Source organism: Herpailurus yagouaroundi, unplaced genomic scaffold (assembly GCF_014898765.1).
Source record: "Herpailurus yagouaroundi ecotype Mexico unplaced genomic scaffold, PumYag 28, whole genome shotgun sequence".
NCBI classification, from domain to species: Eukaryota; Metazoa; Chordata; class Mammalia; order Carnivora; family Felidae; genus Herpailurus; species Herpailurus yagouaroundi.
The window spans coordinates 43,030,950-43,049,605 of NW_024412376.1; the positions used below are offsets into that span (position 1 = coordinate 43,030,950).

Genomic DNA, 18,656 nt, shown 5'->3' on the forward strand with positions numbered 1-18,656 from the left:
TGGACTTTATTCAAACTTGCTAAACTGACATCCTTTTCTTACTACGACGTGGCTGCTAATGTCCATGATGATTAATTTAATTCTGCTCTTGATCTACAGGAGATGTCAATAGGTTTTCTCTACCTTTCCTTTTGCCTTTTATTATTTTTTCTTTCTCTCTCCTTTTTTCCCCATCAGATTGGATGTTATACAAGTTTTTATCCTTTTTGGGTAATGTGAGAAGCTTTCAGGATTCAGGTGTAGCTTCATGGAATATAGTGATTGATTTAAAGTTAAGAACTGTATCACATCTACTATGTAATCCCTGGATGTTTAGGTAAGCGCAAAGTCAAATGTTTCTTCTTTGAATTTTGAACACCAAGTGGAAGTTTTTCTTGCTTGTTTCTCCTTTAGCATTAATGGTACATCGTCTTAGCAGCATTGTTCACATTCTAATGTGTGTTGTATGGGAACAACAGATCTCACTTGGTGGGTGTAGCTCATAAGACATATGCTCCCTGATGCAGAGTAGTTAATGTTTCTTTACAATTCTGGTTTTTCTTTGCCCGGTAACATGAAAAAGAATTTTTTAACAAATATATCAACCTCTGTTTTAGGTCAACTAACGAAACCAATAACAAGATTTCAGTTTACTATTGGTGATGATTCTTTGGTAGTGTCATATAGGTTCAAAACATCTCCTGGCAAGTCTTTTCTGCTTGCTTTTGAGACCCATTATTTATGAATTCCTAAGCTGCAGCTCATCTATCTTAGTAAAGTACAGGCCACTGGCAATTTTTGTAAGCAGTGACTAACTTTGCTTTGTAGAGTCAATGTTTTAGGGTTTTGAATAGTGGGGGATGGGAGAATGGTAATCTTTGCTTTTCTTTTTCCTATTTACTTTCAGTGAGTTTTTCCCCCTATTTATTTTCTTTATAGGCAGCTGCAATATTTAATTCAGCCTTTGGAAGTTTTTTGGTAAGTAAATATGGTTTAACTTGTCTATAATAACTTTTGTTGTGATGTTGTTTATATGAAAGATTTAGTGAAAATTGGGACTTTTTTTACTGTTGGATTAAATATAAAAGTTTTTGAAGCTTTTTATGTGCCGTTAACTATACCCTGAAAAAATTAGTTAATAAGTAAAGGAAATGTTCTCTTACATTATAATTTGGAGGCTTGGGTTTAATATTCCATTTAATGGATTCAAGAATCAATTAAAACACTGTGTATCTCCTTATAGAAGTTATGTCAATATATTGATCATTTAATGAGGTCTTTTAGATTATTATTATTTTGTATCATGGGACTAAGGATTTTGAAAAGGAAACATGACCCAGCTGGTCAGAAAGGGAATGCTAATTTACTTGTTGACATGTCATTTATTTTGTTCATTTCACTGTCAAAGAAGCTACTGTCATGGATACTTCTGAGAAATCTGTGTGAAAAAAATTTGAAATGAGGAAATAATTAATGAGTAATTTGGAGGAAAATGCAATATTTTTTTGATGTGTGAACTATAAATGGTATAAAGGTTAGAAAATAGTTCATTGTTCATAAGTAGAGCTAATAGAATTCTAAGGACGATTCTGTTTTAGCGTTTTCAATCGTTTTTTAAATAATGATATAACAAAGACTTGGTTTATTTTATGAAAGAATGAGAAAGAAACTGAGTTTTCTGTTAATTATTTTTATTTATACCCTCCCTAAAACTTTGCCAAATTCATGAAAATAAATTAGAATATTGTGTTTTTAGGTCCATGGTTCATGAACAGATATGAAGTACAGTGATTTGCAAATAATTGAGAATAAAATCAGCAGGGTATAAAATAGTTCACGAGTCTAGGCAAAATATCAGTTACTTCTGTTTAAAATGCTCTTTGTGTCACTACTGTATGCATCTGAATGTAGCTGGAGCTTTTAAACGTGTTGTTACATGATGTTAATTCTATGTAGTGCTACAAAGCTTTGAAGGTCCCGATGTTCTAGAGCTTTAAATGATGTAGCTTCTGCAAAATTTATGCTTAGAGTAGACCTTATTTTTAAAGAAGTAGTAGTGTTATTTCTGATGTCGTATTATTGGGTTTTAGAAGAGAGTTAATAGTGTCTATTTAATGGAAATGAGCTCTTAAGCTACTTGTTCCAGACTCAGTAGTATTTTGTTAAATCGTTTTTTCATCTAAGTATTATTTTTCATTATTTGTCACAATTGACAAAATAATATCTGTAAAATATGATCTTGCTGGAAGTCAGGTTTTTTATATAGTTTGGAATCATATACATCCACTACCAAAGCATGACTTCTAAGATGAATCTCTTACTCTTTAAACGTCTACAGTAATTGAGAAAATAAATTTGAGGCAATTGTCTAAGTAACTAAAATACTTAAATACACCGTCCCTTAGTTGGAGGACAAGCTCACTAAGTATAGTTTGAGTTTTGCACTGATTGTATGAACAGTGAACATATCAGAATATGTGTTCTCCCAGGCCTGATTATTTGATAAGGTCCAGGAAAGTAATACCTGTTCTAGGGACTCTTTAGGATCTTTATTCTACTCTTGCACTTCTAAGAAGTTGTGCATTCTCACTCGTTAGTCTTCTGCTCTTTTTCCTCTTTTTTTATTTTAATTCAACTAATCAAAAGTACTTAGTGATCTCCTACTACACAGAGATGGTTTTCTAATAGCTGTGGAGGATGCAAGATACATGATGTGGGTCCCACTGTGCTGTGGATATGACTCACAGAAAAAGAAATACAATGTAAAAGTTAACAGGTCAAACTAAAGATGTTACTAGATGATGTAGGACTGTGAAATGGCACAGGCCATAGGCACTCTGAATTTGAAAGTCAGAAGCCATTTTGCTGAGTTGGTCCTTGAAGTATGGCAGGCTTTAGCTAGTAGAAAAGAAAGGAGGAGAACTGGCATGAGTGATGGCAGAGAGGCAGAAGTGTCTTTTTCCATGTTTCCTTCCCCCTCTGTTACCCGCTTTTTAAAAAATGTTTATTTTTTATTTTTCAGAGTCAGAGATAGAGAGCGAGCAGGGGAGGGGCAGAGAGAAAGGGAGACACAATCCCAAGCAGGCTCCGCGCTGTCAGCGCAGAGCCTGATGCAGGGCTCCAGCTCACGAATCATGAGATCATGACCTGAGCCAAAACCAAGAGTCATTTGCTTAACCGACTGAGCCACCCAGGAGCCCCTCTTACCCCCTTTCTTTCTCAAAGTTAAAAGTTACCAGAAAGAGTTTGAGAATGCAAATTATGACTGGAGATATTTTGTTCCAGTGTTATAAGAAATAATAATTCTATTTCTTCCCCCCCCCATAGTTGCAATTGATTATGAACTATGGATTATGAACAAATTGGATTATGAACTATGTATGAATCTGGACTAAATCCATTAGAATTAGTTTCAGATTATTTAACAGAAAAAATAATAATTGTGGCATACAGGATAGAGGTTTATATTTCTACTATGTAAAATCTGGAAGGAGGCTGTCCAAGTGTTGTATGGTGGCTTTGTGGTCTCATTGTGGATGGATATACCTATCTTTCTCCTCCATCCTCCACAGCCTGCACTTTCCTTCCTCAAGCTTACCTCATGGTCCAAGACAGCTGCTGGAGCTCCAGCCAAAAAAGATACCTGGTTAGTAAAGTCTTTATCCTGGGAAAGCACAGAGCTCTCCTAAAATCTAAGTTTGCTTTGTTTAATTTGCATTCCTAGAATTCCAACATCATACTTGTAATCATATCTTATTGCAGAACTTATTCAAGCAATCCTACTTAGCCACTGAAGAGGTTGGGACATGTGGCAGGTTGCTAAGAGCTAAAAATTGGATTTCTGTTACTAAGAAAGAAGAGAATAAGTATTAAAAGGGAGCTAGCACTTTCTTCATGTGAGCAGTGTACAGCAATTGCCAAGAGGTCAGAAAAGATTAATCTCAGTTGAATGATATGAGAAGGCTTCAGGGAGAAGTTGGTGTTTGAGTTGGGCTTGGGAAAAGGACTTATTTTAGAGGAAGGAAATTCTAAATTGTAACCTTCATGTTTTAGTTTGTTATTCTTTTTTTTTCATTTTTCACTTAATTTACTTAAAAATTTTATCGAGTTTTTTTTTTTTAATTCTTGTATAGTTAACATACTTATATATTATTTTCAGGCCTACACTATGGTGTTGTATTATTTTCAGGCTTACGATATAGTGATTCAACAATTCTGTACATCACCCGGTGCTCATTACAAGTACCCTCCTTAATCCCCATCACCTATTTAACCTATCTCCCCACCCACCACACCTCTGGTAACCATCAGTTTGTTCTTTATAATTAAGAATCTGTTTCTTGGTTTGTCTCTCTTTTTTTTCCCTTTGCTCGTTTGTTTTGTTTCTTCAATTCCAAATATGAATGAAATAATATGGTATTTGTCTTTCTGTGACTGACTTATTTCACTTAGCATAATAATCTCTAGCTCCATCCATGTTGTTGCAGATGGTGGGATTTCATGCTTTTTAACGGCTGAATAATATTACGTTGTAGATCGATCGATGGATCGATCGATCTATCACCTCTTCTTTATCCATTCATCTGTCAATGGATACTTGGGCTGCTTCCATAATTTGGCTCTTATAAATGATGCTGCTATAAACATAGGGGTGCGTGTATCTCTTTGAATTAATGTTTTTTTATTCTTTGGGTAAATACCCAGTAGCGTGATTACTGGATTGTACAGTAGTTCTATTTTTAACCTTGTGAGGAAAGTCCATACTGTTCTCCACAGTGGCTGCACTAGGTTGCATTCCCACCAACAGTTTACAAACCTTCCTGTTTCTCCACATCCTCACCAACACTTGTTTCTTATTTTGTAATTCGTAAAGGATAGTACTTGTTACAGTGTTTTTGGAATTCTCTTTATAAATGAAAAATATTCACTTACTCTTAAAATTTAGGATGAGGGATAGTACTATGGTTTCTGGAATCAGAATGGCTTAAATCTTCATTTGACTGAATTACTAGCCTAATCACATCACCTTCCTTATATATAAAATGGAGTAGATAGTACCTAAACTATACACTTGTGGTGAGCATTAAATGGGATAATCTATATAAAATATTTGTATGATCTAAGTTTTTTCCAGGTTCTTCCATGAATTTTTTTTTGGCATGGCCATGGACATCCATAAAATGAAGAATTGGTTATCTCTGACTAATGATTGTTCTCTGATTATTCTCTAGTTATAAGTGACCATTTCTTTTGTAGTTACGTAAATAGAATCTAAAAAGGGCATTTACTTCAGATTCCATTAAAACTTTGAATGAAAGCCTTTTTTTTTTAGATGAATTTTTGAAGAAAGAACTCTGAGGGCATTTTTGTTGATTTTTAGACATCTGGGTATACCACATAAAATACTGTACATATTTATAGCTAGTTTAATAATGTCCCAGGTCTAATTAAAACACAGTGTTTTTAAGAACTAATTGTTACAGAAAACTGTGTTTTGTTTTTTTCTAATGTAGCTAGGCTGGTAATAACCAATGATAGATGAATTCAATTTACATAAATTTCAGACTAAGAGCATATTTTAAAATCATGCCACAGAGGATTGCTTTAAGTTAAGAAGTTAATGTCATTATCTCCTCCTCTCATTTAAATTGTTCTGTTTACAATAATTGTGGGGTATAATAACTGTTTTAAGGTTTCTCAGTTGATGAGATTTTAATAAAATTTGATAGCCACCTCTCTGAATAACTAAATTGTTGTAAAAAGAATATATATATATATATATACACATATATATATATATTATTTTCTGTATAACATCAGGCATTTCAAGTTCAACCATCTCATGTACTGCTTCCTCATCAAAAGAAAGATTAAAAAATAGATATTGGCAACTTTTAAAACAATTGCAATTGAAAATCCTCTCTTTAGTTTAAAAAGATTTAACTGTGTTGAAAAAAATCTGATCACATGATTTGTTAGAGCTTTGGCATTTTTGGTTTGGGGGCTAAATTGAATGGTTCCATGTCTTCAAGAATTATAGGTTAAAGTTTGACAGGAAAACGTAGAGCTTTTGCCTTTCAGACTCCTCAGCCTATTTTATTATTTTTGGTAACTCTTGAGGGAGTTTGGTAATTCCTGAGGAAACCTTGGTGAGTGACAAAGCTGATCATGCCAAATTGAGTTTCTAATAACTGTGTCATATGACATCATAGCAATTCATAAATGTAAGTATTCTGAGACATTAGCAAAGAGTTATAAGCAAAATTAAATCATCTTTGTGAATGTATAACACCAAGTCTAAAAAATATCTGTAAGAGTTATTATTTACTTTCTCAATCTCTTCATTTAAAGTATAAAGAAATGGGTTGATTTTATGTAATTCTTTTAAAATAATTCTGCTCATTACGGGAATGAGCAGAAGCTATTCTAAAACAAGTAGGGGTTAAAAGGAACTCCTTGCCTTAAGATGAATAACTAGCCAGAATATATTTTCCTTCCCTTACTCTATTGTTGTTCTGCCTTCCCTCTCAGCTTTGGCTGGTCCGCTATTACTACCCAGCTTTGCAGTAAGATTTGAATAATTAAATGATACTCTTAAAGTTGCTTAAAGAAAGGAAATTCCAAACACAAATGACATGTTTTAACAACTCAGGATATGTGTTTACCACCTGTTTTTTATTCTTCCTTTCTTATACAAAAATGTAGTAAGCCACACTTAGCATGGTTAGAGAGGAAGCACATTTACTTTGTTATTCATTGATTGCTTTTTAAAAATCAGAGCAAGAATCTCAAATATTAATGAAGAGGGTTAAGGGTTGTAACCAGAGAAGACTCAATTGTTACATTAGTTTTCCTTTCGCCTGAATCTAGAATGTCAATTTTTAGTTTTGTTTATGTTTGTGGAATACCCATTTTGTGTAACACTGGAAACTACGCTGATTTTTTTTTTTCTTTGTTTGCTTAAAATCCTGACCAACCCAAATTACTCAGTTGTGATTTTGGTTTTCCCCCAAAAGTTCATGACTTTTGTATAAAACAGGTTTTTATTTTCATTGAGCTTACAATTAAACACTTTTCAGTACCACCTTATAGAATGTTATTTCAAGTTCGTTCCTTACTGCTAAGGACTTGATAAAACTAGAATTTAAAATAACCTATTTTGGGTTTTAAAATACCTTATGAACTCTGTTCAGACAACGGGAAGCTGGTTTCTCCCTTGATAGAATGGAGCCCATTGTTATGCTGTATATTTCATTGAATCACCTTTTTGGGCAAATGAATAAAAGCTGAATTGCTGAGAACAGACTACTTATTCTTTTAAAAGGTGCAGTCGGGTTATTTATTAGTACGGGACAAAATAGGAAGGTAGGATATAAAATTAACACACATATACTCAGAGTCCATTATTCAAGGCACTCTCCTAGACACTGAAGCAAATATGTAAAGAAAATAACAATAAAAGATTTTAAAAAGAGGGAAGACAAGAACTGCCTTCACAGCAATGTCTTCCAAATTTCCGGCACTTTTTATGACCTTTGCCGTGTCAACATGTTATTTGTATTAAGTTAAAACCCACTTAAAAATTTTTTTTGAGTTCTTTCTACATCTAAAGTGGGGCTCGAACCCACAACTCCAAGATTGAGAGTAGCACACCCCGCTGACTGAGCCAGACTGGGGCGTCTAAAACTCACTTTTAAAATTTAACTTTTTTAAAAAGTAAAACTTGGGGCACCTGGATGGCTCAGTTGGTTAAGCGTTCCACATTGGCTTGGATCATGATCTTATGGGCTTGTGGTTCGAGGGCTCGGGCTTTGTGCTGATGGCTCAGAGCCTGGAGCCTGCTTTGGATTCTGTGTCTCCCTCTCTCTCTGTCCCTCCCCCGCTCACGCTCTGTCTCTATCTCTCAAAAATAAATATTTTAAAAAAAGTGAAACTTGACATCAACACATAAAACAATTTTGTCATGAGTAGAAGGTCACTGAAATTAAATCAAATGGAAAAAAAACTATTGTTAATTGGTAGCTAAACTGCTGCCTTCATAAGTCTCTGAGCTCATAGCCTGTCCTCTTTTTGATAAAAAAGTAAAATTAGTACGGGTCCCAAACCGAAAACAGCCTCTTCCTGCAATCTAAAAGATTGAAAAGAGTTTTTGAAAAGAGAGAAGGTCTCGTCACTACTTCTTTGCTCATGTGTCCTTTATGTCATCTTGCTTTGACTTCCACTTTGCTCAGCACTGTTCTCTCTAAAGTCATCTCTTAGTCATTTCATCAGAGGTGAATTAGAACCATCTGGGGAGGTCAAAAGAAGAAAGGTCCTAACCAGGGAGTCTAGCAACCTGAACATGTTATTGTTTTTTTTGTCAGAGTTCTTTCCCATGTAACATTTGTCCAGAAGAGCGGTATGCATGTGAGCCAAACATGTTTGCAGGGGTAAATAAGTTATGATGCTGGAGCAAGGAGAACCCTGCTGTAGCTACATTTGGGTTTGTTTCTAAAGCAGACTAGTGGTTGAAGTGCTGTGATTAAAAATGGTCTTTGTTACTTAATAAAAATGTATGGAAACCTTACTCTGTTTAAGCTATGTCTGTGTCATCTGACAGGACTTGTGTGGCAAGTAAATGCATTAGTCACAGTGACCATTTTTCTTGCAAATTTGTGACATAGATTTAATTATAGGAATGACCAGCAACTTACAAATCTAATTTTGGCGGAGGCTGAGGCAACTTTTTTTTTTATTTTAATAATGATGGATTTTTTTTTTAAAGCAATGATTTCATTACTATTTAAAGAAATCTACTGGTGTAGAACCAGCCAATTGACTGAAGTTATTTTATTACCCTTTAACAAATGCCATGTAGTTTCATTTCTATTTTTATTAATTTTTAAAATACCATTCTGGAAAATACTTGCTGTTATACCCAGTTAGATAAAAATAAATAAATGTAAATGGGGGGAGGGCAGGATATGGTCTCCTAAGAAACATGATCCTAGTGGTTAGGTTGGTTAAAATGACTACATTTCCTTCATGTGAATCCAGCCAACTACAGAACTGCTGAGTTTATGACCATTAGTAGGAGATACCCATAATTAGTAATGATAATGTGGTAGATAGTTCTCATTCCTCCACACCAGAAGCTTACTTGATTACTTTATTTATTAAGCTAATATTTGGGGGATCTGGGGATAATAATGTGGTGAGCCAAACGAGGTTTCTTCTATCTTTGTCTGTATTATAGATTCTCAAGGTGAGCATGTCAAATCCCATGGCAGGCAGGGGAGAGGGAAAATTAATCATTTTCCATTATTAATATACCTCATTGATTCAAGACCCCACTGCCATTCCAAAATAAATTGGGACATATGGAAAGAAGCAGGAGGGCATCTGAGGTTGCATGAACTATATCAACTTTTGGATTCTACCAACCAAAAAGAATGTTTCGTTTGATTACTGATCTTTATGATGAAAGCAATGCTAGACACCTAAATTCCATTGAGGATTCAGGTTTTTGAGTAAACATTTAGTACTTCTCAAAAATAATCATCTGTGTTATTGGAAATGGCAGATTGTAGTTTGAAATAAAAAAAAAGAGACATCAGCTTTTTTAGCTCTAATTCACTTCATGTCACTGTTTGACCTTATATCAGTTTTATTTAATGAAACATTTGTGGACTTCCTACTATGTGCTAGGCTCTGGGTGAGGTTCTAGAACTCCAAAAGGAGAGTAAAACTTGCTGGATTTAAATGGCATTTCTCACAGTATAGTTCCCCAAACCGATTCTTAGTTGCCAACTGATGATTTGGACCCACAAAGTTTGGTGACCACTTCTCATAACTACAGAACGTCAGGTAAGGTAGTAGACGATCATCTCCAGTTATCACAAAACAAACAAACAAAACCATTCCATTTTGATTACAGCTGTAAGGAAAACTGGATTTTAAGTTTGTGTGTCTGCCAGCTTGGTTGTTTTTAAAAGCAGTTTTGTCAGAGACCAGATTCAATTTGTAACTACATCAAAAACTGACTTACAAAAGTATCTTACTATATGTATAACTTATTCTGTTACATATAACATCGTATTACATCATTGTGTTAAGAATTAACTTCATAAAAGCTACTACAGTGGTTATTATATGTTTATTATAGAACTTTTGAAAAATAGAGATAGAATCACCTAGATACAACTACTCTGAGCATTTTGGTGTATGTCCTATGTATTTTGCACATATAGTTAATAAAATTGGAATTGCATTATATAGATGATTTTATTTTCTACCTTTCCCCTTTAACAACATCTATACACATTTCTTCATATTCTTATTTCTACCTTGTTTACTTGATTTTGCTTTATATAATGAATAATAATAACATTTTTTTGGACAGGGTATGATATTTATTTAGTTGTTTCTCCATTGACAGTCATATGGGTTGTCTATATTCTTCTACTATTATTTTAAAAAAAAGCTTCCACAATATTTTTGTGCATAAATATTTGTGATTCTCCCTTTTAATTATCCATCTTAGGAGGAGTCCCTAAGAGAACAAAAACTGAGTAAAATGCTACAAACTTTTAAAGGATTCTTGATGTTGCTAAGTTGCCATCCAGAATATTAAAAAAAAATTATCATCTGAGTATGTAGATGTTCAGAAATACTCATTTTTCTTTATCATCACCAGCTCTAATTATTACTTTTTAAAAGTTTTAGCAAACACTTATTTTACTTTAAGTATAACTTTTTGAGAAGTTGATGTTTTATTATCTGTTTATTGGTCATTTGAGATCCTTCTGTTGTCAATTATTCATATACTTTACTTATTTTTCTTTTGGGATGCCTATTTTGGTTTCAAAACAGTCTTTTTATATTGAGGATATGAATACTCTATTTCACATATTGCAAATATTTTTGCTTGTTTGTCTTGAACCTTTTTTTAAAAAAAATATTTATTTTGAGAGAGAGAGAGAGAGAGAGAGAGAGAGAGAGAAAACACAAGCGGGGGAGGGGCAGAGAGAGAGAGAGAGAGAGAGAGAGAGAGAGAGAGAGAAATCCAAGCAGGCTCTGTGCTGTCAGGGCAGAGCCCGACACAGGGCTTGAGCTCACAAACTGAGATCATGACCTGAGCCAAAATCGAATTGGATGCTTAACCGACTGAGCCACTCAGGAGCCACTGTGTTGAACCTTTTAATTTATTTGTGTGGAGGGGTGAGAGGAGATGAATTTTAATTGACAGAAGTTTAAAATTTAAGTCAGATTTATTAAGATGTAATTTTTATACAGAAAAATCGACCCATTTTAGATGTACAGTTATGAGTTTTGACAAAATGTAACAGTCATGTAACTACCGCCTCACTCAAGATAAAGAATATTGCCATCCTTCCCAAAAGTTCTTTTTGCCTCTTTGTAGTCAGTCGTCCCCTTCCCCATCTTCAGCCTTTGGCAATCACTGGACTTCTTTCTTGGCCCTATCCTTTGCCTTTTCCAGAAGGTCCTATGAATGGAATCACACCACGGGTAGGCTTTTGATTCTGGCTTCTTTCACTTCGTATTTGTTTTTGTGATTCACCTTTGCTGTTGTATGTATCTATCGGTAGCTCACTCCTTTTTATTGCTGAATAGTATTGCACTATCAGTTTAGCAGTTGATGAACTTCATATAGTTTCCTGTGTTTGGCAATTATGAATAAAGCTGCTATAAGTATTTGTGTATAGGTTTTTGTGTAGATGTATATTTTCATTTCGTCTGGGGGAATACCTAGGTGTAGGATTGCTGAGTTACATGGTAAGTGTATGTTAAACATTGCAGAAAACTACCACGCCATCATCCAGCGTGGTTGTACCATTCCTACCAGGAATGTCTGAGGAATTTAGCGCTGCACATCCTAGCAGCCCAGGGTATTAGCAGTATTTTTTATTTTAGCCATTCTAATAGGTGTACAGTAATTTGTTATCATAGCTTTCATTTGTATTTTTCTGATAGCTAATGATGTTGGACATCTTTTTATGTACTTATTTGCCATCTGTATATCTGTTCAAATCTCTTGCCCATTTTTTATGGAGTTGTTTTCTTATAATTAGATTGTGAATTTGTAAATATATTCTGGACAGCAGTCATTTAGGGATATGTATTTGCAAATGTTTTCTCCCAGTCTGTGGCTTGTCTTTCACTTTCTTAATAGTATCTTTCAAAAAGCAGGAGTTTTAAATTTTGATAAAACTCAATTTATCTATTTTTTTTTCTTTTATGGTTCATGGTTTCTGTGTCCTTTCTAAGAAATCCTTATTCAAACCAAAGTCATGAAGATTTTTCCCCGATGTTTTCTTCTAGATGTTTTAGAGGTTTTGTTTTTGCATTGAGGTCTTTGCTCCAGTTTGAGTTAATGTGTGTATATGGTGCCACGTATAAATTGGGATTCATTACTTTACATATGTTTGTAGAAGTTTAAAGTTTTCATGTCTGTCAAATGTATTCACCTTTCCCTTAATGGATTTTTTTTCATAGCCTTTATACTTATTAAGCCCTTTTCTAATCACAATGTCAGGTAAAATTTCACATGTATTTTCTTCCAGTTTTATAGACACAGTGTATATCTAATATATGTTAAAAAGCAAAGCCTGTTATATGAGAGTTCAGTAAATATGAGTAAGTTTGAAAGCACTTCACCTGATTATGGTGTCATTAGCTAAAGAAGTCAATTTATGTTGTTACTGTTCTTACTGGTTTTCTTTTTTTTCCTCGTAAGCCCAGCTTTGTAGTGTTACTTTCATATCTACATAGTGACATGTATGCTTGTCCCTGAAAATAATTAGATCAGTATTCATGACTGTTAAAAGTTATTTCTCCATCTTAGGATATTACACATGACATTAATACAGTTACTTAAGATTATTTGTTTGAAGTGTAAATGGGTATGTACATAGAAGAGTGAAAATTATAGAAACCTCTTATTGCGAGAGAGCCAAAGCATAAGAGACTCTTAAAAACTGAGAACAAACTGAGGGTTGATGGGGGTGGGAGGGAGGGGAGGGTGGGTGATGGGTATTGAGGAGGGCACCTTTTGGGATGAGCACTGGGTGTTGTATGGAAACCAATTTGACAATAAATTTCATATATTGAAAAAAAATAAAAAGAAAAGAAAAGAAAAAAGAAATTGTGGTTTATATACACAATGGAGTACTACATGGCAGTGAGAAAGAACGAAATATGGCCCTTTGTAGCAACGTGGATGGAACTGGAGAGTGTGATGCTAAGTGAAATAAACCATACAGAGAAAGACAGATACCATATGTTTTCACTTTTATGTGGATCCTGAGAAACTTAACAGAAACCCATGGAGGAGGGGAAGGAAAAAAAAAAAAGAGGTTAGAGTGGGAGAGAACCAAAGCATAAGAGACTCTTAAAAACTGAGAACACACTGAGGGTTGATGGGGGGTGGGAGGGAGGGGAGGGTGGGTGATGGGTATTGAGGAGGGCACCTTTTGGGATGAGCACTGGGTGTTGTATGGAAACCAATTTGACGATAAATTTCATATATTGAAAAAAAAAGAAACCTCTTATTGCTCTTTATCAATTAATCTGCAGATAGTCACACAAATCGACAGTAAAATGTTTCTATTTGGAAGATTGCAGGTGAAATAGAGTTTTGAATAATAGGGGACTTTCCAAAAATAAGTTTGTAATTTAAAAAACCTGATCCATTTGACTTTAACTTTTATCATCGAACGGGCTCTACCGATCAGGGGAGGACAATCTCAGGATGTGAACACAGTGTCTTGGAAATTAAAGTCAAAGCCTCACAGATCTCCATGAGATGAGCATTGATTCGGATTTTACACGTCCACTGACAGTTATACTATGAGTCTACAATTAATATGTTTTCTTTCTCTTTTGACAGAACTACACTTAACTAACTTCTTCTGGGTAGCTTTTTCTGTGATGTTTCTAATAAGTAATGTAATTAAGTTAAAAATTTCCACCATGTCTATAGTGCTGTTTGGTGTAGTGGCCAATATTTATGGTTTAGTTTTCTTATCTTTCAGGCAATTGTCTTTTAAGTAGTTATTTTCTAAAATGTTCCTATTTTCATTTGAAAGCCTATGTTGTTATTCTTTTTATCCATTCATTTGGGAGAGATGATGTTTATTAACATTATTGTGCTTCTGGTGATTTCCAAAAGCCAAGATGATACATTCTACCTTCTTTCTCACCACCACCCTATACGTTGTTGTGAGGTTAGCTGTCTTCACCTAACTACTTTCATATGTCAGCCCCATGCTCCAGTCCCTTCAGTGGCTCTTACTTGCTCACGGGCTTACTGGCCCTTCAGTGCTGATTCCTCCTGGTGCAGCCCATCCCCTCTCTCTCTGGCACCTTTCTTTCCTTCCTCTGTTCGCTATTGATTCACTCTTCTCCTCCCTCTCCTCTTGCCTCTTTGATTACACTATTTCATCCTTTCCATATCATATCCATCTCTTCTTGAAAGACCATCTGCCCCTTGAAGACTGCCTCCAGCATTTTTTTTTTTTTAATAGTTGTTTAGCTCTTAGGAAGGCTTTCCATCAAGATTATAATTGGTTAGCATAATTACTTTAAAATTCTGATCTCTCCCACCTCTGGCAGTTCTTATCATCCTGTTCTTTTAATTTTTTTCCTAAAATATGTATCTTGTAATATATTACATATTTACTTATGTTTACTGTCTGTCTCCCTTTTTGGAAATGAAAGCAGTTATTGGTTTTGGTTGTTTGGGTTGATTTGGTTCACTGCTCTAGCCACGGCACATATAGTATCTGGCACATGGTAAGCACTCAAAAATTATTTGTTACACGCATAAATAGAAATCATTCAATGAATGTGATTTTAACCTCTCTTCTTCTATCTTAGATTGTAAAATATCTTGTATATGATACACAGTTAAATGTATGTTAGTGATTACAATTAAATGTTGAATTCGTTTGACAGAAATCCTGGTATCATTTTCATTATCTAACAAATTTTGCTTACTTATGTTAAAATGATTTTAAATTGGAAGCTTTTAGTTTCAATAAAACATATGATACAGCCAAAATTTATATTGCTTTCTATTCACTGTGTTGATTTAGAATGGGAGTGAAAACTCATTATTACATCTAAATTTGATATTGGGTAATTTGTAAGACTCTCTTCTTATGATAACTCTCTGTGAGTAGATAATGGCAGATTATCCCTATATAATTTGTTACCAATCCATATCTTGTTATCACTGAAATAATTGATTTTAAATGTCAGAAAGTTTTCCATGAAAGATTGCTACAAGTGTGATTACTACATATATAAAGAGCTGTAGATTTATAAATAAGAGGATGTAATAAGTGATTGCCATTATATGGCATTGTAGAGAATTGTTGCGCTCTTGGTATTAAGGACAAGTATTTTATCATTTAAGTTTATATTTTAACAACTTGTAAAATATATAATTAAATTGACAAGTGAGAGCTGAATTACTAGACAATACTGAAAAATTGTCTAGAGGAGAGGTAAAAATTTAAGTCTGAAAAACAGGAAAACCAATCAACGTGTATAAAAAAAATGGATAAAATCCATTTCTGAGAGTCATTAAAAGTACTTAGAAAATAGAAACTACCAAAAGAGAAAAAGAAAGAAAATAAGAAAGCCAAGGTGATAATGAGGAAGCAAATAACTTGAACTTGCAACACGATATGACAGCGTATGAAAGCTAATGAAGTTCTTTCTTTAGAAGCATCGTGTTACAGCCCTCTGCATTTGAGTTTGGTAGGTTCAGAATTCAGAATATTGCTTTGACTTTGGTCTTATCAGGGGTTAAAATTTGTTAAATGAGATATAGAAAATAGAGATGTGACTTGGGTTGGAGGAGGTTTGGAGGGTGATGTACCTCTATATAATGGAGAAAGAAGAGACAGAATTTTAAGATACTCCAGGAAGGGATGTATAGTTAATCAGACTCGATTTTTAACTGGGAAAGTTGGTCCCATTTTCTTATGATAACCTAAAAAGTACATTCATACCATCTGTATTTGTTATAGCAGCCTCATAAGTCATTTGGAGTTCCTGATAACTGCTGAGATACACAGATTTGGAGAAGAACAGCTTTTGGTCTTTTCAGTAATTAAAATCAGGAAGAAGAAAGGTTGTTTCTTGTTTACAAAAAAAAAAAAAGTAGATTGGCGTGTTACCTCTTTCTTTTCTTCGTTTACTTCTACTTCTTTAAACTGAAGAAGGAAAAATGAGTACAGATCATAAAAAACATTAGAGAAATATAAAGCCTTCCTGTCTTTTGCCCTTTAGTTGACAGGCATTTTCTCTCAAAATGGTTGAACCCGGATTCTGTATCATTAAATAAATGTCTGTATAGAATTTTAGATTCATATCTCATGTAGTTTCAAGCCAAACAGTTGTTGAAGTCAGAAGGTTAAATTTCCAGCTCTAAAAAAAATGAGTAAAAACTCTCACAAGTGGTTTTAAAAAAGGTTTAAGTGTGTAACAGTAGAAAATCTCTACATTAGGAAGAATACTTACTCTTGTAAGAATGCTATTGTTCTTTTTCATGTGAATTTTCAAGATATATTTGAAAAGTAACATTGAGGTATCCCCAGGGAGCAATCTCAACAAACAACCCTTAATCTTGAAGCAAATCTTCCATCATGTCTGGCTTTTTTTTTTTTTTTTTTCAAATTCTACCAACCTGGTGCCATAATCATCACTGCAGATTTTCTCATGGCAAAATTATCATAAACTAATGAAACTCTCCAATAGCCTTGTGCATCTCTGTTAGTTTTTCTAGACATTGTTGACCTTCATTCATTTCTTTTTTTTTTAATTTTTTTTTTTTAACGTTTATTTATGAGACAGAGAGAGACAGAGCATAAACGGGGGAGGGTCAGAGAGAGGGAGACACAGAATCTGAAACAGGCTCCAGGCTCTGAGCTGTCAGCACAGAGCCCGACGCGGGGCTCCAGCTCACAGACCGCGAGATCAAGACCTGAGCCGAAGTCGGCCGCTTAACCCACTGAGCCACCCAGGCGCCCCGACCTTCATTCATTTCTATATGGGAACTGTAAGTAGTGAATCATCTAAAATATATGTTTTGGCACATGTTTTTAAGAATACAAACAAATTAGAAGGGGAAGTTTTTCTCCTTAAAGAAGGAGAAGTTGGGTGCTACCCAATTCTTAAGGAAGTTTTCCATTCTCTGCTGGAAATTCCAAGATCTGAGATTTTTTTTTTCTTGGCTTAAGCCTTTTCTTGGCATAATGTCTCTCCTAAGCAAAATCGTATCCAGTAATATTACTGTTTTTTTTTTTCCCCTTTGTCTTTTTGAACCATCCATTGTTTAAGATACTGGGCTTCTGATTACCAGGAAGGCATATACTTTGTAAATTTTCTATGGTCCTGTTTCAGAAACTGATTCTGTGTCTCCATCTCACAGGGATGGACTCAACGTTGATCATATTCACAGATAATGATATATAAAGCAATCAAAAGTGGAAAAAATAATTATGAGAAACTTCTGACAGCTGAGTTGATGCCTTCTGTCCTCATGATTAAATCCACACGAAAAGATATTTTGATAAGAATTTTATTTTGTAAGAATGCAATTAGAGGAAAGAGAGGTAGAGACGTAGTTCCCAAGTTTGATTCTGTCAGGCGGTTGTAAGTTAATGTGTCTGGCTCCACAAGGGTATGGTGCCCTTGGAAGCAGACAGATTTACCATTTGGACCAGAGATCTTCTTTCGTAGATGGTGTTTAGATATGTGTTCTTAATGGTTTCTTTTAGGTATTTTCTCACTGGTTCCATTGCTGACTGGTTTGCCCTTTTATTGATCTGCCATACCTTAGAGTGAAGTCTTGCTGATGTTGAAACCATTCTAATGTTTTAATTTTTTTTCCACGTTTTTTATTTATTTTTGGGACAGAGAGAGACAGAGCATGAACGGGGGAGGGGCAGAGAGAGAGGGAGACACAGAATCGGAAACAGGCTCCAGGCTCTGAGCCATCAGCCCAGAGTCCGACGCGGGGCTCGAACTCCCGGACCGCGAGATGGTGACCTGGCTGAAGTTGGACGCTTAACCGACTGCGCCACCCAGGCGCCCCTCTAATGTTTTAAAGTGATCTTACATGTCTTTGTTTTAAAGGCATTTCCTTTATTGCCAAGTTCAGAGTTAAGGGAGATACATTAATATTTCCATTTTGTATTGTCTATAAAGCTGAACTGACTGACATGGTAGCCACAAGCCACATGTGGCTATTTAAATTTTAAATTAATTAAAAAAATAAAATTTAATTAATTAAAATTAAATAAAATTAAACGTTCAGTTCTTCAGCCACACTACTCACATTTCACATATTCAGTAACCACATGTGACTGCTAATTGCTGTATTAGTGCAGAATGTTGAACATTTTTATCATTGGAGAACGTTCTGTTAAACAGCACTGGAGAGATGTTTAATTGGCAAGCTATTTTGAAATTATTTTAATATAATTCAGTGCCTAATATTTTTGTATGTGTTCATTGTTTTACATTTATTTCAAGTAATAGCCCAACTTACTATTCTAGTCGTCATCATTGAGTTTGAAGTAGATCATATACATATATTCAGCTGGACAGGGATTTTATTGTTAAAGATACTAGTTATTTAAGTATCTAGTACTTATGCGTTTTAC

At 34.5% G+C, this 18,656-nt stretch overlaps 1 protein-coding gene across 4 annotated transcripts in view; it reads left to right on the forward strand.

The window, feature by feature from the left end:
- Positions 1–18,656, forward strand: part of SLC10A7 (solute carrier family 10 member 7) — a 252,728-nt gene that overhangs the window by 75,647 nt on the left and 158,425 nt on the right. For 3 of the 4 annotated variants that reach the window (XM_040472914.1, XM_040472905.1, XM_040472889.1), the window contains exon 5: positions 919–957. The exons of the other annotated variant lie outside the window; for it this stretch is intronic. In XM_040472914.1, the coding sequence (XP_040328848.1) occupies positions 919–957 (39 nt within the window). The remainder of the gene's footprint in view (positions 1–918; positions 958–18,656) is intronic. 4 annotated transcript variants of the gene reach the window in all.